At 38.0% G+C, this 25,251-nt stretch overlaps 1 protein-coding gene across 1 annotated transcript in view; it reads left to right on the top strand.

The window, feature by feature from the left end:
* The window catches only part of LOC139737646 (uncharacterized), a 98,941-nt gene that overhangs the window by 13,689 nt on the left and 60,001 nt on the right, over positions 1-25,251 (top strand). The window contains exon 11 of the mRNA XM_071648321.1: positions 19,146-19,340. Within this exon, the coding sequence (XP_071504422.1) occupies positions 19,146-19,340 (195 nt within the window). The remainder of the gene's footprint in view (positions 1-19,145; positions 19,341-25,251) is intronic.

The following is a 25,251-nucleotide window of genomic DNA, read 5'->3' as shown; positions in this document are numbered from 1 at the left end:
GTTCACATGAGATAAAGAACCAGAAGGCTTGGGATTTGTTGAAAAAATTACAGGGGGAGTAAATTAGTGCAGAATACAGTTGTATGATTAAAAATACATTGTACTATTGTCAAGTTCCTATTTGGACTAACATATTAGAGGCTTATTTACATTTTCAAATGATTAAAAAGTTTGCCTGTGTTTCTAATAATTTGATGGTAAGACAATTGCTACAATCATTGATATACTTCATTCTAAATATCTCTACACTCTACTTTGATGCTCCTGCAAATAGAATGACATGACTTTGTTTGATATGTAATGCTGGTGTATGAAAATTGTACTTACATGTTAATGGAAACTTGATATTTGCAAAATGAATTTCATATAATCCCTGTTGTATTTTTATATCATTTCAACAGATGTGAGTTCTTCAATAGTATAGACTGTCAATTTTAACTTTTTTTTTTCATAGAATATATTTTGTATTAAGACAAAAACATGTATTATTCTTTTGTACTCTGAAATACGGTATACCTGTAATTAATACAACACTTGATGCATTTTATCTTCTGCTTGTTTGACTTCCATCATATTGTGTGAGGACACTTTGGGTTATGCCATTATGCGTAAGTGTTTTGTAATTTGGTGAGCAGATATGTGTGTGTGTGTGTGTGTGTGTGTGTGTGTGTGTGTGTGTGCGCGTGCATGTGTGCGTGGGTGCGTGTGCGTGCGTGCGTGTGCGTGCGTGTGTGCTTCCATTCTCTGAGAATCTTGTCTGTTTCTCTGCTTGTTTTGAATCAACTCATCAAGTCCTGCTGAATTTTGCAATGACTGATTTATACACGTATGGTAATCTTGGTGTTGAATTGGCATTTCTAAATTTCAAAATTCAGTTTGCACAAGTCAGATTAAAGTGACTTACAAAAGTTTGCTAATTTGATAGAGACACAGAAACTATTGTCTTGTAATATAAGATGTTTCCAATATGAGAATCCATGGCAATTCTGCAATTAAAAGCCTTCTGAAAATTATGCAACCAAAAACAATTATATATACATATATATATATATATATATATATATATATATATATATATATATGTATATATATATATATATATATATATATATATGTATATATATATATATATATATATATATATATATATATATTAATAATAATAATACTAATGACAATGATAATTATAATTCAATAATGATATAATGATAATGATAATAATAATAATAATGTTAATAATAATAATAATAAAAATAATTGCATTTATACGGGTGTTTCTAAGCGCACTGGTGCTATTCATTCAAGAAAACTAGAAAACACTATAACATGAGGACAATGCAAGACCAAAATAACAGTAATGAAAAGAAGAAGAAAAACACAAAATGAATGTGATACAGAGATACAATAATTAATAACTGACTGTGTGAGCCTCCAGAAAAAAGAAATGAAACAAAAAGGGCTCAATATGAGAGAGAAATTTCTACTCTGCGTTTTGAAATAGTAACAATAAGTGCATGAGAGCTTGATTGCAAAATACAAGTCAAGTCCATTCTTGTCAGTTTGAGATACTTGTGATTTAAAGGAAAATAGTAAGAAAATATGGGATTTTTTATTGTTACTTCAAGAAAATATTTTTCGTTATGCAACAAATGCAACATTTTGAATGAGAAATTTCTTCTCTAGTATGGTCACTATAATCATGCTAAAGATACAGGCAAATAGCAGCTGTATCAGACTAGATTTTATTTATGTTTGAGCTGGGATAGTTGAGTAGGCCTACATGATTGTGTTAGTGAGTGTATATTTTTGTACAAACACCCTTTTTCCCCCAAATTAGCACACAAAAATAGTTACCAAACTCAGAAAATGCACATAAAGTACTGAAACCTATTAAAGTCTGCATGTAATTGTGTATAATAATAAGCACTAGTATTAAGTTCACACTTACAAGACATGATATGCTTGTACAGGTGGACGGGGGGGGGGGGGGGGGGGGGGGAGATAGGGTGTTTGGCACACACTCATTCGCGTCTTTACGGAGACGCCCGGGTGGAGACGGCAAACATTTTAGGGGCAAAGCGACGTGGGTACAAACCGTCGAGTCGGTACGAGAGACGCCCATTCGTTGAATCGGTATGCTGCCATCTACTGTCGATTCATTGACATGGGGGAGGGGGGATTTCGAAAAACTTGTTACTCGTGAAGTGAGCATTATACGATGAAGATTTGAACCACAGTTATATACATAGTCGTCCAGTTTCCAAAATGTGGGAAGATGTTAAGTACAATTTACTTTTCAGATGTACTGCCATTGTGTGTTGCCGAGGCTCACTGGAAAAAGAAAGGAAGAAAGATATAACGACTATACCGTCTGTTTAGAAACCTATTTATCTATCAATTATTTTGTGTATGTATCAATCTATTCACTTATTTAGCGAGTAACTTAGTTGATAAGTTAATTAGCCAGTGAGTTAGTTAGTTACTAGCAGTTAGTTAATAAGTTAGAAGGTTTGTTAGTTAGGTTAAGTAATTATTTATATTCATTTGATAATTTATCTTTCTACACATTTTTATTTGATATTATGTTCATTTTTGTTATTTTTGAGGCCTAGACATCATTCAGGTTAATATATCACTTTATCTTACCTTATGTTTTCTTCAAGTAAAGTATATCATACAATCTTACGTACACGCAATTGCAAATGAACAGCTGCATTGGTGAGCGTCAAGTCGATGCCAGCTACTGCTGCTGCAGAAAAATAAACATGAAGATACTGGTATGTATTAATCTCAAAGCAACAATCTCATAGTCAAAAGCTCTTTGTGTCTGGGGATATTCTTTATTCAGAAGGTTCATTAATCCAAACATGAAAGAAAGTGCGTTATTCCGAAGGTTCGTTGTTCCGAAAAACAAGAATTCCCAGCTAAGCTGCACCTGTATGCTCGTTAATCCGAAAATGAAAATGGGTTGGTCGTATTTGTGGCGTTATTCCGATGGTTCGTTAATCCGAAAAAGAAATATGGTTCCTTAATCCGAGCACGGAAAATGAGAAGAAGGTGTGTATACTAACGAAGCCTTGGAATTACGAACTTTATTTCGCTTTTGGATTAATAAAACTTCGGGAATAACGAATCTGTAGCCGTTTGTATCAATGTAGATATTACATGTCTTGTGTCGGCTGCTTTAGAAACGACATCGCATACATTTGATATCAATGCCAAACATCAGGATGACTGTGTAGGCCTACTTCTTTAAGAGCTCCAAAGCAACTTTTATATCATAGCAGTATCCCGACAATCTCTGAATCTCCCACACCAAACACCTTATTTCATTCAGCCAATAGCATGGTCATCCCAGCATAGACCACTTTTTACTGACACTTTTTTTTTCTAGTGGAAAAATGTCTCTCTGAGTAAATATCTCTATGATTCCATGTCAGTTTAAATGAATTTATCCCGTTCCATATAATCTATTTCCAATATAAGAAAATGCAGTGAAACTTCAGAGAGGTGCCGAATTCAGAGAGGTGAGCGGTGCCAAATTTAGGTAATGCCAAGATGATAGTTTTCTGCAGCAAATATTCCCGCAGAGGACCTGAAGCATTAATGAGAAATGTTCCTAAACTATAACGTGGATGAAGTCAGTGATTGTTGAAAGATTAATGAAACATATCGGTGAGGACTTGACGAAATCGGGCAACCTGTTCCAAAGTCATACATTTTAAAATTTTTGATAAAAATCCATATGCTGCTCCTCCCCATCAATTTGAACTCTGCAACAGTGTTAGTGACACAAAATAGTGCACTTATAACGACCTGTCGTGTACATGAAAAAAAAAAAAACATTTATACGAAGATAATTTCACAATGTTTCATTTTTAATGAAAAATCCCAGGTTCCAACATTTTTTATTGTCTTTTCTGAAATACCTGTCTTATTCGTGGCTGCCAAAAGAGCCAAGTCAAGTCGGTTTGTGTGTGTGTGTGTGTATGTACACTGTAAAAACATCGGTGTTAGATTTAACACCACGGGTGTCAAGGGCGTACCGAGGGAGGGTGTTTTGGGTATTCAAACACCCCCTTTGCCAAAAGGGGGTGTTTAAGGTGTTCAAACACCCCCCTTGGGCAAAAGGGAGGTGTTTGTGCTATTCAACACCCCTCTTCAGCAATGCTTAGATGTTGACAAAATAATGAAACAAAAGCTGTCTTTACCGCTTTTATTTCCGTTTTGAATTCCGCCTTTCCTTTCTTTTGCGTTCATTTTCTCTCTCTCTCTCTCTTCCTTGTTTTAATGTTTGTGTGGATGATGATACATTATGGAGTCACATAATAGCCGGGTTCACACGTGCAAATTAGCGGGATGACGATCGCGATGCAAATCTCGAGATTTGTATCCCGCTAATTGGTGTACGTGTGAACCCGGCTTATATCATACGCACTAAAGAACTCGTGTACAGTACGTGTTAATACTACGTTACTGCACCGCGCGCGAAGCTGACGCGCAAACAGAAAACCAAATCAAACAAGATAAAAACAAAACATGAATTCCATGAATTCTATGTTTTGTAACGCTGAAATATAAAAATTTTCGTCTCACTCGCTGCGCCCGCTCGCCAAAATTTATCCAAAAAAAAAAAAATAAGAAGAACAAAACGTAATGATGATGTGGAAATATAAAAATTTCGGCTCACTCACTCGTAGTAATTCAGAGTATTTTCCCAAGTCCTTAGTTTGTTGGCATAAATCGTTATCTATGAAGCCGTCACTATAACCAAAAATTGACAAGAATTCCATGTTTTGTAAGGTGAAATACAAAAATTGTCGGCTCGCTCGGTGCGCTCGCTCGCCAAAATTTATCAAAATTTATCAGATTTTATGTCACCCTCAATAAACCCTTTTAAGTGCTCGAAAAAGCATATCAAGTGGACTTTTTTTAAGTCCCTACCGGGATGGGATTGGGGTTGAACACTGTTGGTATAAATCGTTATCTATAAGACCGTCACTATATCTTGATTAGAATTGTCATTCGAAGATTTAATTACCAAAAATGACAAGAATTCCATGTTTTGTAAGCTGAAATACAAAAATTTTCGGCTCGCTCGCTGCACTCGCTCGCCAAAATTCTTCAATATCTATTACATTTAAAACACCCTCAAAAGACCCCTTCTATAAGTGCTTGAAAAAGCACATCATGTGGACTTTTTTTAAGTCCCTACCGGGATGGGGTTGGACACTGTTGGTACAAATCGTTATCTATAAGGCCGTCAATATGATTAGAATTGTAATTCGAAGATTTAATAAACAAAAATGGCAAGAATTCCATGTTATGTATAAAGCTGAAATATAAAGATTTTCGGCTCGCTTGCTGCGCTCGCTCGCCAAAATATATCAAAATTTAGGGTTGCCTATTTATACATTAAATCAAAAGACCCCTCTTAAGTGCTTCAAAAAGCATATCATGAGGACTTTCTTAAGTCCTTACCGGGATGGGGTTGGGGTTGAACACTTTTTCAGAAATTAGGGACGCAATTTTCGCGCTTGCCACGGGCGCCGTTTTCCCTAGATACGCCACTGACTACCAAGTACAGTCAGTATAGTAGCCTACTGGAAGCAGCAAGCTCTGGAAGCTCTGGGAGTAGCAAGTTACTTGCTACTCAATGTAATTAGTAATAGCACATGGACTTGGTAATCTTTAGTAATAGTAGATATGAATTTTTTCAATGACTGAAAGTTAAAACTGAAAGATAACTGAGTGTGAGTCTACAAATTGTGGTTGGATGACTTTATTGCGCCTAAAATTCATTAGATATCTAGGTCTAGGAACAGTGGCGTAACTACGGGGGCATGGGGGGGGGGGGGCACGTGCCCCCCCCCCCATCCGCTGATTAAAAAAAAAAAAGAAAAAAGAAAGAAAAAAAACCTACGAAAATGGTAATTCAAGGGTTAGTAAACTGCTTTTGAAATCGACATGAAACGATGATCAAGAAAAAAAAATATTTTTCTAAGATTTCTTTTAACCATAAAGAGGTATAACATTGTTCAAAAAGCCCGGAGACGACAAAAGATTGTGATTCAGCGTGATTCCTGGTTGGAATTTTGAATACAAGCAGGATGTGCGCAGTGTACTCAGAATATCGGAATGGCAAAAAGAGTCGCTGCAATGTTGCGCAATGTTTGATAGGTTGTACACATTTGCTATCAAAGCTTGATCATTGATTTTGCAGTGTTGCTTTACATACTAGTCTACATTAAAATGCCTTGCATTGCCAATAATAAGACTTGACCTTGGCTATTTCCTAACTTTTCCATCTATATGAAACACACACACTCACAAACACAAACAAATTAGGGGATGCTCTATAAAAGTGCAGATTTTGGACATCCTTCTCCCGCTTGGTCACTTCGACGCCCCCTCGCTGGTCATACCTCCCCCAATCATGAACATAAACCGACACCCTTGACTACCAGTGGCGGATCCAGGGGGCGCACCGGGCGCCCCCTCCCTCCAATGCGAAAAAAATATACATGTAGCTACAAACGACAGTTTTTGGACGGTAAACAAATGTCAAAATTTTCAAGCTCGCTCGCTCGCATTTAACCGTTATATGCCATTCTCCTGATGTTACTGCCAGTAATTGCCAGCAGTTGCGCCCGGTGCGCCCCCCCCCCCCGAATTTCCAAAGCGAAAAAATATAGCTACAAACGGCAGTTTGGGGACTGTCGTTTCAAGCTCGCTCGCTTCGCTCGCTCGCATTTAATCGTTATGCAATTCTCCTGATGTTGCTGTCAGTAATTGCCAGCAGTTGCGCCCGGTGCATGCACCCCCTCCCCTTAATTTCCAAAGCGAAAAAATACAGCTACAAACGGCAGTTTTGGGACTGTAAAATGTCAAATTTTTCAAGCTCGCTCGCTTCGCTCGCTCACATTTAATCGTTATGCAATTTTCCTGATGTTGCTGTCAGTAATTACCAGCAGTTGCGCCCGGTGCGCCCCCTCCCCTTAATTTCTAAAGCGAAAAAATATAGCTACAAACGGCAGTTTGGGGACTGTAAAATGTCAAAATTTTCAAGCTCGCTCGCTTCGCTCGCTCGCATTTAACCGTTATATGCCATTCTCCTGATGTTACTGCCAGTAATTGCCAGCAGTTGCGCCCGGTGCGCCCCCCCCCCCGAATTTCCAAAGCGAAAAAATATAGCTACAAACGGCAGTTTGGGGACTGTAAAATGTCAACATTTTCAAGCTCGCTCGCTTCGCTCGCTCGCATTTAATCGTTATGCAATTCTCCTGATGTTACTACCAGTAATAGCCAGCAGTTGCGCCCGGTGCGCCCCCCCCCGAATTTCCAAAGCGAAAAAATATAGCTACAAACGGCAGTTTGGGGACTATAAAATGTCAAAATATTAAAGCTCGCTCGCTTCGCTCGCTCGCATTTAATCGTTATGCAATTCTCCTGATGTTGCTGTCAGTAATTACCAGCAGTTGCGCCCGGTGCGCCCCCTCCCCTTAATTTCCAAAGCGAAAAAATATAGCTACAAACGGCAGTTTTGGGACTGTAAAATGTCAAAATTTTCAGGCTCGCTTGCTTCGCTCGCTCGCATTTAATCGTTATGCAATTCTCCTGATGTTGCTGTCAGTAATTGCCAGCAGTTGCGCCCGGTGCGCCCCCTCCCATTAATTTCTAAAGCGAGAAAATATAGCTACAAACGGCAGTTTAAGGACTGTAAAATGTCAAAATTTTCAAGCTCGCTCGCTTCGCTCGCTCGCATTTGATCGTTATGCAATTCTCCTGATGTTGCTGTCAGTAGTTACCAGCAGTTGCGCCCGGTGCGCCCCCTCCCCTTAATTTCTAAAGCGAAAAAATATAGCTGCCAACGGCAGTTTGGGGACTTATAATGTCAAAATTTTCAGCCTCGCTCGCTTCGCTCGCTCGCATTTAATCGTTATGCCATTCTCCTGATGTTACTGCCAGCAACTGCCAGCAGTTGCACCCGGTGCAACCCCCTTAATTTCCAAAGCAAATATATATATATATATATTTATACATATATTATTATACAGCTGTTTATATAGCTACAAACGGCAGTTTGGGGACTGTAAAATGTCAAAATTTTCAAGCTCGCTCGCTCCGCTCGCTCGCATTTAATCGTACAGCTTTGCAATTCTGATGTTGCTTCCATGAGGTGCGCCCCCCCCCCCTACCCAATGTCTTGACCCACGGTACGCCACTGAACACCCCCCTCTAAAAAATCCTGGGTACGCCTATGACGGGTGTTAAATCTAACACCGATCAAACTTCAATAAAGGACCACACCCACAGGTGTTAAAAATGCACTGTGATGGTGTTGAAAAGTGTTCACCACACACTTCGTGGTGTTAATTTGACACTGTACCTGGTGTTGTTTTGACACTGTACTGGTGTTAATTCAAAAATGACACCACATGGTGTTGATTTGATATTTGCTGGTGTTAATATCAATGGTTTAACACCCGTCCAGCTTCAATAAGGGACCACACCAGCTGGTGTTACTTTGGTGTAAATTTATTTTCACATTTTTTCAAAAATCTAGTATTTCAATGTAAAATTCTTGATCGTCTTGTTTAAATTAAAAATCAACAAGAAGTGCAGTTACTAAGAAACTCTTCAAAAACAGTTTAAAATTTGGAAATGACACCCATAGTTGTTAATTTAACACCATAAATGAGCACCGAAAATTTAACACCAGCTCGGTGTTCACTATTTAACACCGGACTTTTTGCAGTGTATGTGTTTGTATGCATTTGTGTCTTAGGCAATAATAAAATGACATCCTATATGGAATGCAAAAAGAGATAATGATCTATATTAATCCTAGTAGCACAGACACAGTCAAGCATCGCAAGAGAACACTTGAATGAACGCATAGCTTAGATCGATTGAAAATATCACTTTGTGACCATACAATGGATTAGGCCCATACCACGCAATGATAACATGATTGGCATGTATTAATGCACAAGCTAAACATTGTCAATCTCTCCCCCTCTCCCTGTCGTTGTCTGTCCGTCCCTCTCTCTCTCTCTCTTTTCTCTCTCCATAGTATCAGACATAGTTTTATTCTGTTGATTATGCTCCATGAATGCTTGATTTCACGCATATATCAATGAAGGGTTCTCTCCCTCACCCCCACCCCCCCTCCCCACTCTCTCTCTCTCTCTCTCTCTCCCTCTCTCTCTCCAGTTCTTCGCGCCCTTTTTGCAGCACGTCAGTCTTGCTTCGGGTGAGAGATACCGGGGAGGTTTCAGGCGTTGTTGTTACTTGGTTTGTTTGTTTGTTTGTTTGTTTGTTAGTGTGTGTGTGTGTGTGTGCGTGTGTGTGTGTGTGTGTGTGTGTGTGTGTGTGTGTGTGTGTGTATGTGTGTGTGTCAACGCTAAAGTTCAACTTCTTCTTTCAGGTGAATCATTATACACATGCAATATTAGATATTTAATTTTGGCCAGAGCTTGGCCAGGGAGGTGATATGGTTGTACTCTGGGCTCATTCGACAATTACCAAGAACACGATATGAGTTGTTATCGAATATATTTCTAACATTTTGAAAAAGCACACATAGAATTATAGTCTTTCTTGTCTGCGATGAAATGTTTGTACAGTACCACAGGCTACAAGCTGTAGAGGAGTTTGTTAACGAGTAAGATAAACAAGAATAATTTTGATAACCGATTTGCTACTATACGAGGAGGGAAAAACAAGCAAACAGTCCTACATAATCGATGTTCTGGGTAGAACAGTTACAGCGGGATTTTTTTTTTTTTGCTTTGTTTTTACAAGGACGCCATATACGCCGATTGGTATAGCCTTCAATGTTGGCTTGTACAGTGTAGATAGTGATCAACATGCTTTTATTTGTCTGAGCTTAAAATAATGATAATGATGATACTTTAGTTGACCGAATTGCGGTGGAGCAAAATGCTGTTGGGGAAAAAACGCACAATTCCCGTTGCACGTACGGTGATTTCTTTTTTTTTTTCCCTCGTCAAATACAGCTGCAATGCAATGCCACGAGATAAGAGTGAGACGATTATTAATGATTCATTGATCTTTATAGTGACTTATTTTAAGGGAAGTTATCTGAAATGCATGGAGGCCAGCATGGAGGCTAGATTTTACACAATATACGTTGGTATGGCATCACGCACGCACACACACACACACGCACACACACACTCACTCTAAAAAAAAACACCACCAACAGCAACATACATCAACAACCCATACAACATTGTGTGTACATTGCCAATTGATATATCAATTACTAGTATTTTCTTTCAGTTCAAAAAACCGAGAAATTAAGAAAACTAGAGATAATTATGGGGGAAAAATAAAGAGAGGGAGACGAGAGAAGGACATAAAGTTGGATGTTTAATGGAGATGTGAGGGGTTTATACAGTTACTGGTTATTCCGAAGGTTCGTCATTCCGAAAGTTCGTCATATATACCGAAACACACAAATTTCGTATACATATACATATCGTTATCCTATATTTCATATAAGTGGAAATTGGGTTCGTTTATAAATCCAAAAATGATAAGGTTCGTTATTCTGAACCTTCGTAATTCGAAAATGAAATAATACTCGTTCATCCGAAAATGCAAACAAAGAGCATGCTTACTAATGAACCTTACCAATTTTTGTTTTTCATTTTCGAATAAACGAATTTAAGGAACAATAAACTTCATTTCATATTCGGATTAACGAATCTTTGGAATAACGAACGTTATCTCATTTTCAGAATTACGAATCTTCGGTATAAATCCACAAATGCTCAAAATAACGAATCCTTTTTTATTGTCGGATTGACGAACATCCTGGTATATAGGGAATTCGTGTGTTTCGGAATTAAAAACCTTTTTTCACATTCGGATTAACGAACCTCCGGAATAACAAACGTCACCAAGTGTGAGGATGCCCGTACATTTTATCAATAAACGATATTCATTATACTCGTTTTGTGTTACTGTGATGTAACAGTTTTATGCCTGTCGAAATAATTTATGCTATTATGTTGTGTTGTGTTATTTTGTGAATGCATTTGTTGGGTGTCTACATTTTGTGCGGTAGTTGCGTGTGTATAACATGTCGGACTTGACACTTCTATCATAATATTGCGCGCATCCATATCCTTTGTCGAGGCAGATGACTCCATCGTGCATCTGTGGAAAGGTGATCTTGTCGAAGATAACAGGTATCTTACACCGGAGGAGACTTAGCCACGACTGCCGCTACTCGTGGGACTCGCAAGACGCCCCCCTCCCTCCCCCCCCCCCCCAAAAAAAGAAAAGAAATAAAAAAAAAATAAAAAAAAAATAATAATAATAATAAATGGATTGTGCTCTCACCAAGAAGACGACTCCACGGCGACTTCAGAGACGTCTCCAAATTAGCTGATAATTTATTCATCCAAAAGTCGTGGAGACTTCTACGAGACATCTTTCCAGTCGCGGAGACGTCTCCGCGACGTCTCTGGTAGGTCGCCAATAGGTCTCCGCAAAGTCGCTGAGACGTCTCGGAGACCTCGCTAATAACTTAAGTCTCCGCGACTCGGCCGCCACTAGAAGGAGACCTCGCGGAGACGTCGCGATGACGTCTCTGCGACCAGCTGAAGACTGAAAAGAGTTTCCGAAAAAAAAAGAAGAAGAAATCGAACATATGTGTGATTCTCTCGTGACTCCTTGGAAACTCGCCTATACATTTCGGGAGACGTCGCGGAGACGTCTCCGCGACCACTCTGCAACCACTACGTGACCACTACGCGACCTGGGAGACTCGAGTCGCCACCAGGTCGCCAACTAGTCTCCAGTCAAGTGAGATACCCTCTGAAATATAAAGACTTCGACGATTAAGGTATGAATCAATCGTGGAGGTTATGGTGTAGTTACTGTATTGGGGTGTATTCCGAATGTGAATAATGTATGCTGATGATTGCATAGGCCTATTTAGTAAATGCTATACATAGGTAATAATAATCGGAAGTTAAGAATGAGTTTAAACTTTATTTGCGCAAACTATTAATGAAGTTAAAGGCAATTGAATGCTGTGTCACTGAAAAGAAAAGAAATCAGCTATTACAAAATGATACAGGTAGGCTATACTTATTTGCATCGACATCATTAAACCAACCCTCAAAATAATGGCAAAATGTAATGTTTCAGTACAGATTTGATATTTTGTCTATAGGCATAGTGTAAATTATAAATAAAAAGATGGATAAAAGTTGCTCAGGTATATACCCGGCATCTTGTCGAAAGAGGAGCTGTACTTTATAGGCATATCTACGCGATCAAGTCCGTGTATATCGACACTATATGCTGCACATCTGTTGATATGACATAATTTTTAGTATTACGATTTTTATTATTACAATTATAAAAATATCACTTGAGGGACAAACTGTGATATAAGAAGTGAGATGATCTCATGTCTTTGGAAATATTATAGGGCGTATGATAATTTCCAAACAGGTCAAATAGCAGTTTCTTAAAGACAGGTAATACGGCATGCAAAAACTCGAAATTGCATGTTTTGATCTTCCAGTAAGGTATACTCGGGTTGAGATCTTAATTGTGACGAATGAGTTGTGCCAGCGAGAACAAGCAATTTTATTTCTTTTTTTTATGTGTGTGTGTGTGTGTGTGTGTGTGTGTATGTTTAAAATACATATGTTTATACATACCAAATGAAGCAAAAGCTTTATAAAGATTATGCTGATAAAAAATCGTCTTATTTTTGCTTAAGTATCTAGATGTTTGTGCATAATCTGAAAAAAAAAAACGCACGAAAAACACACGGGCACCCATCAGTGATTACGTGTTAAAAGTATTGTCATTCCAATTACACAATGATTATGACATCAAAAAGTAGACAGCAACTGTATTATGAAGACACATAGTGGTCTTCCAAAGTTCACTCTAAAAAAGAAATCAGGACGGAACGAAACGAAAATATGTTTTCGTTCTGTCCTCATTTTTAAAGTATGCCATTTAATGTTTTATATTTTTCCTCCTTGGATAAGACAGTAATTCCGGCGGGTGATTCTCGCCCACTGATTCGATAAAGATGTGCAAAAATCATGCCGTAGGGTGACAAGGCTAAACGTAACGAACGCTGTACTTACGTCAAGAAAATAATCCTAGAGACACGTTGTTGTTCGCCTTTCTATATTCTTTGAATTAAATCTGTTGTTAATTTCCGGCCGTTTGTTGACACCAAAAGTCAATGGCACTTATTCGAAGTCTGGTAATGATCTTCTTAAGTCCATCAAAGACAGTGAGAGAGCTATATCCGTGCTCTTAATACCTGAGGCTTAATCACCTGTTCGAATAAGAAAAAAGAACTTTATATTGTCTAAACTATATGCCTCTGTAGAATCTTACATAAAGTCAATTAATGGGTATAATACGCTCTTTCAAAGTATGAATACAGACGGCGCTTGTTTGTGATACCCTCCACAACTTCCTATTTATCGGAGAAGAGATACAGGTGAGAAATAAGTGACGATGTGGAACCATAAAATTAAAGAAGTTTTTTAAGATGCAACAAAATTTTCCATGTAACCCTTACATTTTTTTTTTGCTCGAGTATCATGTGTTTTGCTAATTTTATACTATTCCAGATTTATGTTCATTGCTTTGGATTTTTTCGAATGGTTTGAAAAATCACTGAAGTGTCCAGAGACGTTTTCAATGTAGAACGCGAACATTATTAAGTGAGTCAGTAATAATTCATCCGCATTGAGTTAAGAGCGGTGGCTGTAAAGGATTAATTTGAATGCATGGCTTGTATGGAGTAAGTTATTCGTTTGTCATTGTCAGATTAAAAAACGACAACAACAGCAACCCTGTCTAATAGCACATGTTCCCTATTGTCTCGTGGCATTCAAGTTCGTTATTATTAGTTAATTCAATCGATTGTCATTGATGATGCAATTTACGAGAAAAGTTTGACGACGGCGCTGGAATTGCAAAGGATCGGGAATGATCATTGATTCCGTCGTGAGTTAAATGCTTTGATAAAAAACAGGCATGCGAGATTGATTGTATTCATTGCAGATTTCCCGACGAAGGTAATCTGCACGAAACCCTACAAAGAGCGCCGCATTCCAACACTTGACAGTGACTTTGACACGAATCACTTTGAAAGACGTCTATTTTCTGGTCATTATCTCGTTACTACGGGCGACAGTGGCATCCATTATACCACTGAGTGTTAAAGAGGAGACCTTGTCCTGTCCATCGGCTTCTCTTCAGGTCATATACTCATTGCCAGAAAACAAACTAAGAAGCAAGCAAGCATATTGACTTTTATGCCCGTATCCCTATACAATACAATGAACGATGGAAATTCAGAATGTGAAGAAAACAATGATGAAAATTGGTGTCTGCATTTTCGAGATCTCGGTTCATTCAAAAATATTTGTCGTTGTTCATGTATGGCCTCCATCAAAGCCATGAAACATAATGGGACGAATTAGTAATGCAATATATAGCTTATCGCCCTGTATAAGTTATTGTAACGTAAATAACTATATCACCCATGATGGGGAATTGTATCTGAAAACCTCTGATTAACTTTGTCTTGGTGGATTCTTTCAGCGGAGAAGGTGACGGAAAATATAACATCAGCATCGTATTCTGGTGATATCTTATACATAATGGATTTCATTTCCCCCATAAGATGCTGTATCTTGTGTGTCATTATAGGCCTATACTAATTTGGGGCTCATTGACAGTTCACTCTTCCAGCATCGTCTGATTTCTTTTTAAAAAAATCGTTTATCCATCTGAAGTTTCTTTTGTTTCATGCATTTGTTATATATAGTTTCGAAGATAGCGAGCTGCAGTTGTCCAAACACCTGCCTCTCATTACGGAAAGAAATACAATCATGTACATGACTGCCCTCTCTCATGTGAAAAGTCTCTCTCCTTTTTCTCCCTTTATTTTCATACTCCTATAATTATCACACATTCAATCATACACACACTTCTAACGGCACAATCGTGTTGATATACGCCTATAAGTTATTGTTTAAACGAATACTTTATAGATACGTGATATTCCTTATCACACGACCTGTTACAAGATGGGCAGTTGACAGGATTACACGCGAATCATCTCAAATCAAATCGCATGCACTATTATATAGACAAAGAAGACAAAAGGAAAGAATATCGTCGACACCAGACCCCCACAAAAAATAGAAAAAGAAGAAGACAAAAATGAGTAAATGGCTAAACTGTCCTCGTACGACCTATAAAATATCCTGCCGTTTCACCCCTATAGGCAAAAACGACTGTCAATATCCAGAACAAAAGAAGAATCCATATGATTATGAATATTGCATGCCGGGCAATTACCACAATGAATTATAGATGTTCCAATGGCTGCGACTGATTAAAAAGCGTGATACATTTATTGTTGTTGTTGGTTGTTTTTTTTTTTCATTTCAAACTAGCGGGAGGCGACTGATCCGAATGTCGTATAGGTTTGATGTATTACTTGATACGCATGGGAGGTCATCTAAAAACCATATTGTGTTAGTCACCTTGCGAGAAAAAAAAAGAAAGAAAATTGATAGTACTCGGTTCTTCATGGCGTATTATTGGCCAACCCAACCTTGAGGAATAACATTAGACCCGGACTTGTGCGGGCAAAAAGACGTATTGGATGACCATTTCTGTATGGAGAGACAAGAGTATTTCTTTATTTTGCTTTGTAATGCCAAACATGCATTTAAAAACTTTGTTATGAATCATTATCATCCCTTTTTTAGTCCACTTAAACTGAAACTTAATTTAAAAGATTCCGATATACACTTTTAAGATACACCATTAAAATAAAATTGAACTAAATGTCACATATATTATAGTCTTTTTGTTTGAAGCGTACGATATGAGCAACTCACAGAATCACGCTGGCCATGTTATCAGCTGTAATCAAATCATATTTTGTTGTTGGATTTCTCCTGCATATTCATCTCTCACATGCATGATATTTTATATATAATATACATACATAATATTGTAAGATATGAGAAAAGAAGGAGAAATCGGTGCGTAGCTTTGACGTCATTATTCTTCTATTATATATATATATATATATATATATATTATATATATATAATATATAGAGAGAGAGAGAGAGAGAGAGAGAGAGAGAGAGAGGGGGAGGGGGGAGGAGATCGAGGGAGGGAGAGGAGGGATAGAGATAGAAAATAGGAAACCTAAGATGCCAGCTATACATGACAGATTAAATTATGCACGATAACTACGACGATAAAATAAATATATAGAATAAAGGTCATTACAAACGATGTGATGACCATGACGGAAATAAAAACTCACACTGAAGTTCACGTAAAATGTCGAGCAAAAGAATGATTTTTACATAATAAAACCTGATCATGAAGATTAAATTGAAGATATCAGTAAAAGTCACCTTAATTGATTTTATGGACAAAATCACTTTTGCTTATATTTTGTGTGTGTGTGTGTGTGTGTGTGTAAATTTAGAAATTGAACGCTCAGTAGTTGTGAAAATCGATCGCTCAAAACGAAATTGAAAGTGCTTTGATGTGCTTACCTGCATCTTTAATATAATATCACAATAATTTGAACGCACATAGTTTAGAAATTTGATTTTATGCCCAAACCCGAAATTGAATGCTAAAATCCAATGTGAACTTTGTGACCCATTGATTAGAGTGCCTATAACATAAAAATGAATTTGAGTGCACTAAACATGAAATCGTTTTACTCTTAAACATGCACATAAAATGAAATAGGATAACACTTTTGCGAAATTGAGGAAATTGGGGAAAACCTACGTACGAATATACGGTTATTGTGTAAAGAGGAGGCTTCCCCAATAGTATACATATGGATTGAGGGAATGCATGCAATATTATAGTGAGATAAATCATTGAAATTTTAGGAAAATCGGACAATCCATTCAAAAGTTACAAATTTCTAAAGTTTTGGTGACGCCATTGCTGGATGAGAAGACTATTACAGTTCGTGGCGTCACTGCAGATCAACAATACAAGGAAAATATAAAAAGAATTCACAAAATTCCGTTTGTTATGAAAAGTACATCTTCCTTGGACTTTTTATTGATATATGTTTTGAAAAATATAATCCCCATGCTTTCTGAGAGAGGTAAGTTAGATGCTCTTTCAATATGGCAGGAAAATTAAATTTTTGCGGAATGTTAATGTTCTTTACTAGTAGACCTATCGTCGTTCTTATACGTGACGCGCATAAGCTGTTGAAGTGTTCTCACGCGATGGCGGCACCGAACAGAAATTCATGAGGCTTTTGAATGGTTGTCCGCTTTCCCCTATATTCACACAATCCACACGCCTATTTGGGAAGTGGTTCTTCATCGAGAAATGTAAAATTGAATCAAATAATGAAATATAATGAGTGCATGAAAACAGGCGGACATTCAGTCGAACTGCGCAACAGTTCTTACGACAATGAAAGCAACACAGAGATTATCTTTTAGTGAATTACTGAAGTTGGTGGTATGAAGGCAAAAGTCCAATTTATATAAGACTGTTGCGAAATGAAATAAAAGCTGGTTACTGGTGTAAGCCTACAGACTTTGTTCGTACTCATTGGTGACCACAAACTGCCCAGCAAACTATGCCGGTAATCAGCCCATCGGCAGAGTCACTCGTACGTTACGGCTATTCAACACATTGGACCAATCACAAAAGTTAGCGAAACTTCACTCCATTTTTTTCTTTTTCTTTTAGTTTGATTCTTCCTCGCGTACGCCGATTACACCGACTCAATCGCCAAGGAATTAGTTTTCATATTTCGACAGATCGTGGATGAAAGTTGAAACTCCTGCTATCGATTGGTCGCGAGCACGTGAGATTTCTTCGATAACACGATAGAAACCAGTTAGCAACGACGCACATTTTTACGATCAACCAAGCAAACGATACTAGCAGTTACATTACCAGCGCGTGCATCGCGGATAGAGAAGCGTGTACGCTTGGATCACGCGCACTACTAGTACCCCCGTTCTACTTTTTGCGACTCAAAAGCTCCCCACACGTAAATCAATTGTGGATGATATGAACATGTTTGGTGTGTTCATCTAGCGGAGTACGGTTTGTAGCCGTTTTCGTGCACGAAATTGTCGTGTCGCTGTGTATCCGACTTCTAGTCTGCGACCTGTAAATAGTGGGGTTAGTTCAGTGGAGCTCTCGAAGGTGGAAGCTGGCCGATGGCAGCCCATGGGGAATGCCTGCGGGGATTGATGCTGATACACCTCCTCAAAGTGTAACGTTACGCTTGTGTCTTCTGCTGTCGCTTATCATTTACCTCTCTCGACTAAATACTTCGATCCAATGTCAATTTCGGTCGCAACATGTGCAGAATGGTTAATTCGAAACTTCAGTGTCGTGTAACAAGCTCGCTCTCACCTCCAGCCAAGGACACTTTGGTTTGACTCCCACTGACATTCTTTGGACAGCTCATTCTCATCTCCGTCGAATCGAGCGCGAGGAAGAAGAAGCTCTTTGAACTTCGCGGCGGCTCAAGCTTGCTGATGCCTGAGACCCCTTCTTCTTGTCGCGTTTGGCTCTGACTGCACCCGATGTTTATTACATTTTATCCGTAGTTTGGTCATCAATGACAACAGCCAAGCAACCAGTATTCCTTCCATTTGTCGTGTCACATGTGGAATACTGAGTAGTTGATTTTTTATTTAGACGTTTGTTTTAGTTAAAAAAACAAACAAACCCCAAAACCTTGGCCTAATCTCTTCGTACTGGTCAGGCATCACTTCTTCTGTCGGGCAAATTGCACTCCCCTTGTCGATTCGCAAGGATTAACGATGGCTACCGCTGCAAAAAGTGTAACGAGAGAAGAGGTTGAAAAGTTTCTCGAAGCAAATCGCGATGTCGCTAGCGACATATTCGTCTCGAAGGCAACGCCAGAAATGGTTGATCAGTGGCTATCTAAACATGCCAATTCAGTCCACAGGCAAGCAGATTCTGGGCCTGAAATGAGTTCATGGCCAGATGTTTCGATGAAACTGAACGAGAAAGGGGTGTTTCAATCGTTGCGCAAATCCTTCAACATTTCTGGGGCAAAAGCCTGAAAGCATCTGTTGTCACTCCCCGGCGTCGCAAGTCGACCCTGAAAAGGAATAAATCGGCTCTCAGGCAACTTGATGAGAAGGAGCTCTTCATGGAGCTGATAAGAGACATTGCAGACGAGCTGGATCTTAATACACTCTGTCACAAAATTTTAATGAATGTCAGCATCTTGACAAATGGAGACAGATGCAGGTAATTATGGAAGTATTATGTGGAGTCTTACATCTTAAGTCTAAATTTTAAATAATATTCAAAATGTTTATTTTTTATTACTTCTAACACACAGTTAACAGTTATTAAATTTAATTGCGTTACAGTTTACTGAAAAAAAGTGGCAAAAATGTGTTTTTCAAGAGATGCTGACTTTCTAGTGAGATTTCCTTTCAGCTTTGTGTCGTGTGATGAATTCATTTAGACTAACGATCTAGTGCCTGTCTATTAACCACTAGGATGTATTTACTGTGAAGAGAAATAAACGAAAGGTTGTCTAACGTTACGTTAGTTGCTAATTATAGATCTTTTACTATAGATGGTCCTATAATGAAGTGATCAGTCAGTTTGATACATCATGGGGTGTACTTACCAACTATCAGTATGGTATCAAATCACGTGTGCTAGGTTTCTAACTCTTGCACTTGTGTTTCAGTATTGCTGTTACACTTGTTGTATCTTATGTATGGTGTTTATCTTGAAGCTTTCAATGCTTTAAAAAAAAAAGAAAGTGTTCTTGTTTTTCTCCCTTTGTTATGTCAATTACTTGTACATGTTGAAATCTCTTTTGATTCAATTACACATGTAGAGTTAAAAGAAAGAAAGAAAGAAAAAAAAAAGCTTTCAATGCTAAATGACTGGCTGATGCAAGGTTCAATCAAGTAATCATTGCTTTGAATGGTGTGCTTTAGTAGAGTCAAGGCTCCAATTAGATCATTTGTGGTTAGATAAGGATTCGCTGCAACACAGTAGCAATTTCCTGCTGCCAGATGTGTAATCTTCATTTTCCGCTTCATGATTTGTTAGCATATGTGTGCTCTCCAACAAATACTGTTAATTTGTTAGTCTCTCTCTCTCTCTCTCTCTCTCACTGGAAATATAGATAAAACACTAACAACAACAAGGAACAGTTTAGACAAAAGTTAAGCCTGGACATGTTTTGTTTTGAATTCAGCAGCCTTGATGTCTGGTAAATTTCATAGGACATTTTGCAAGGCTGGGAAAAGCTAGAGTATTCTTACTGACCTATGGAAGTACTTTGTACTGTAGCTTTGTGTATTTTTTTCTATATTTTTTTTTTAAATGTAGGGAGCAATAAATTCAAAGAGACATTGCGAGGCATAATGTGTTCAAAATCAAAATGGAGCTGTGTTTTGAAAAACCAAAAAGAAAAGATTGTGACCCTCCTCCCCCTTGATTGTTTTGATGAAGATGATTTTTTTTTTTTTGCATTATAGGTGAACTTTCCATCATGTTCAGACAGTTTTTTTTAATCATATCATTGGCCTTTTATATCTTGAGCACAAAGCAGTAGATATGTCTCTTTCTGGCTGCCAACATTAATGTGATTCTTCCTTGCGCTTCCTAGTTGAGATGATCTTTTTCTAATTAATTTTACTTTTAACCAGTTAATGTGATCAAGACAAACTTTTACAGGAATTGATTTGATTATTTGTGGATATTGCACAATATGTCTCTATCATTCTTATTTCAATTCGTGTATTATTTGGCACACTTTTATCTGATTTTTTTTTTTCCATTCACCTATTTTTTTAAAGTCTGGTGTATTGTGAGTACACAAAAAGCAGTGTGCTTCTCCCCAGTACAGATTATTTTCAGTGTAGGTGCCCTAGGCTATACAGTGTTTTTGTTTTCTGCATAAAAATGCATTTTGCAACTGATTACATGTTTTCATAATTGCATAATTGTTTCAAACTATTTGCTCAAACAGTCATGTAAATACTGGCACAGTGCAATCAATATGTGTAAACAGTGCTTTTCACATTTTTCTCTGTGGAAACATGAGAACATCTAACAGGCTGACACACAGCATAGTTTCTTCCTGGTGAGGAAAGCTTGATATTTGCTGCACCTCTGACACCGTCAGTTTCTCATTGGTTGATCTCTGATCCCAGTGGAAGCCAGTTTAGTTGTGTCTTCCCTGAATGTACAGTTTACCTCCCTTACAACGGTTGTCTAGGAGGTATGATAGGTGGTTTATTCCTCCCAAAGCGGCTTCAAAGAGTGCTTTGGGCAAAGATTCTCATGGAAGCTGGTAGCTTAACATAAATCACACTGGATGCCTCTTTCTAGGGGAAATGAACCGTGCTGGAACATGTCAAACATTCATGGGGTGGTGTGTATCAGCATGGGAAATGAGGGTGTTGAAAATATCAGTTGTCATTATAAGTTTTGGAGGGCAATGTAAATCATTTCATGTACTCCTGCAGGTTTCTCAGAGAAGACCTCATTTCAGACTTGTCAGGATATATTGCCATCTGTAGTAGAGCTTGAGTAATATCAAATTGTGGCTCTTTGTGACGACTCATTCCTGTAGCTTGCCTCCCTTACCCCCCCCCCCCCCCCCCCCCATATGAGAAGATAAAAGCATAAATTGGTAGATAGCCCATACTCTTAGTTGTCAAATTACTACTTTTTCTTGTTGTTTTTAATGTATGTGGCAACTGACTTGCCAAGTCCTTTGCTAATATTATTATAAAGTAGTAGATGGAAGTATATGCATCCAGCCTTTAATGATGTACAACTAGAGAAACTAGTGCTCGCTAGAAATGTGGTCATCTGCATACAGTACAAAATCATGTTTCCAAAAATTTGCATTGAGGACAAACATGTTGCATACGCGAGAGAGCTTATTATGTGATACTGGATATGTCAGCATATCCCCTGATGTAGTTTGCTTTGCAAGTCTCGTGGTTACAGTTCAGTTTATCATCAGGACACTTTGATTAACCACAGGACCTGATCTGCAGTGTGTGACTTGAGGTGTATCACATGTACTTCAAATTTTACTGCAGGTATTCCCTCATGAATTCATATCAGTTGCAATTAAAACATAATTTTGTTTTTGACACCCTTGTCTTGTGCGATAGAATACCACCAAAAAAACTACGGCGTCAGTTTTTGTTGCATGAGACATCACTGCTTGCACAGTGAGTGCTTTAACATTGTGTAGATTCTCTTTCATAGAAAGATAATCAATGACAATGATTTCTTTAGTGCCGTCCACATTGCAAGTGAAATTTTACAAAGTTTGCTAAGCAACTTTATGACACCACCCCCCCCCCCCATGCACTACATGCAAAGTTTGCTGCTGCAAAATAGAATGTGAACACTCACTGCGGAAAAATCACAAAGTTTGTCATGTGACTTCTTCGCACTTCCCCTTCACTTCTCGAGACTCTGCACGAATTGTGAATACACGGTACATGTGTACTATGGATGGGAGTGTTATGAATATGTGGGATTCTTGTGATGCTGCTAACCCTAGAATACTTTATAGTACTACCGGTATATGGGGGAAAGGATGATAGGCACCTATGTCTTGAATAGCGAGCACATTATTGATACTCTCTTGTTCATTAATTATTGTTTACACTGCATTGTTGTAGTTAAGTATTAAAGGTGGTCATTAGAATTCAATATAATCAGTCACCCTTAGACTGGTCAGTATCGGAATATTGATGGACAAGAATAACGCCCACTAAAATGATGATGATTATGATTAGATGAAGTTTCTCTGTTATGTGGCCTATGTTTGTGGAGGCAAGACAAAAAATTGAGGGTCACAACGAAAACAAGAGAGAGTACGTCAGCTAAGTCGGGGGGGGGGGGGGGGGGGAATCGAAAAGAACACAAAGAACATTGGCATATTGACCACACCGATTTGGAAGGTATGCCTGTGTACTGTGTGGGAAGAGTAACGATAGCGTCAATACAAGTGTTGTAACACAATTAACCTCTTGATCTTGCCAGGGAATCATATACCTGTAAAATGTGAATCAACATTCATTCTCTTCACTTATAACATGGTGGAATCTGATGATCTGGTATATGGAACAACAAAGATTTGTGTAGCCTTTCATGTTTGCGATTAACAAAGTACTGGTAACAATAACAGATTTGAAGAAGAAATTTAGAGTGTATGCAGAGAAGAGGTGTGATGTATTAGAATTAAACAAATGCATGACATCTTGAGCGCTTGTAGTGGCGGTGTACAACTGTTTTGCGCGGTGTACAACTGTTTTGCGTGGTGTCAAAACCAAACCGAACTTCATGCTGGGACCATTTCTCATGCATAGCAGTTCATAGCAAAATTTTGCGAGGTGTGAAATTCTATGAAGTTTTGTTGCAGGGTGAATGGACACTTTTTGTAAAGTTTCACTCTGTGAAATTTCCCAATGGGAATGGCCCTTTTGTGTTGTAGCCTTGACTCACTACATGCAGTGTGGTGTCTGAATAAACAGACCTGTTCTCACTGTGCTGTCAATGTAGGCCTGCCTCTCCTGATCCAAAATGACCATGGCGTAACCAACTGATGTCTCTCTGATGAATGATATCAGTGACAGCAGAACTTTTGCCACCCCCCCCCCCGAAAAAAAAAATCAGATAAAATAGATGAATTAAAAAAAAGATACAATGGGAATGCTGAGTGAAATACGCAATCACATTAGATAACTGATGCCTGAATTTTTAAAGATAATACCAGGTAGTTAAGGGTGCAGCCATGCAGAGTTAGTCTTCTATACCTACTGTACATGTGCACATGCAGCCAATGCTGTCATAATCTATACAATAGATCTGATAATTTAGAAGTGATAAACAATAAATTAACACTGATCATTTACAGTTGAAAGTTAAGCAAGGAATATATATACCCAATAAATTCTATAACTTCAGTTATATCTTAGTTTTCTCTTCACAGAAATCATAGCCAAAATTGACAAACCTGTCTTTAAAGCAAAAGAAAAAAGTGAAAAAAAAAAGGTCTTCTTTAGCCTTGTGGTCCCCTGCAAGTTGCTGAAACAATGTAATTCATAACGAACAGCTCATGAAAACATATTTGCTGTTTTTTTTTTTTTTTTTGTACGAATAGCGTGCACTATGCAAGTATTGAAATTCAAAATGGCCACTGATCTGTCTATAGGAAGTGGTCACTTTTGTTGTTTCCCTTTGGTGGAAACTATAGACAGGCTAAAGGACAAGTCCCCCTTCATATACATAAGGATTGAGAGAATGCATCAATTTCAGTAGAGCACATCGGTGAAAGTTTGAGGAAAATCATCTAGTTCATTCAAAAGTTATGAATTTTTGAAGTTTCTGTGCAGTCACTGCAGGATTAGGACATTACTACAGCTTGTGATGTCACATACATGTGTAATACAGTATAAAGAAAACTAAACATGTTTTCACTTTTCTCACATAATAAAAGAACACTTGACTTGCCTCTTTTTGAAGGAAGGGGAAATAATATTACCCATAACATACGTCAGTAATGAGTCAAGGGAATATGTACTTTTTTCAAAAAATTAAATTTTGCGGAATTCTCTTTATATATTTTCCTTATATTGTTCAACGCATGTGACATCATACACTGTAGCAGTCTTCTCATCCAGCAGTGATGGCGCAGAAACTTCAAAAATTCATAACTTTTTAAAGGATTGTTCGATTTTCCTCAAACTCTCACTGATGTGTTCTACTAATATTGCTGCATTCACTCAATCCACACTAGAAGGTGGACTTGTCCTTTAACTGTAGTTTAAGTTGCAATCACTTCAAATATCTTCATGAAAATGGCTCTGTGTCTGATATGATTTGTAGTTTGCTTGTAGGCTGGTTCTTTATTGCACAAATATTTTACCTTCTTAATTGAATGGATGACTTAACAAACAGCAATTCCACACCAAGTTCTAACTGGCATTTGAGAATGCTATTAGATATAGGAGTGAAACCATATTCTGCACATCCATGTTGGTTTTACACCTACATCTGACTGAAGAATTGAATCATGTATAAGCCCAAATGTATTCTGATTGTTTGAAATCGTAGCATGAACCTGGCATTAACGCATTACAGTTGTGCCCATTGTAGTGAG

The sequence above is a fragment of the Diadema antillarum genome, unplaced genomic scaffold (assembly GCF_040938485.1).
Source record: "Diadema antillarum isolate AM-2024a unplaced genomic scaffold, OU_Dant_1.0 seq00000697_RagTag, whole genome shotgun sequence".
NCBI lineage: Eukaryota > Metazoa > Echinodermata > Echinoidea > Diadematoida > Diadematidae > Diadema > Diadema antillarum.
Note: the sequence above shows the minus strand (reverse complement) of the source record. Positions and strands in the feature narration are given on the sequence as shown.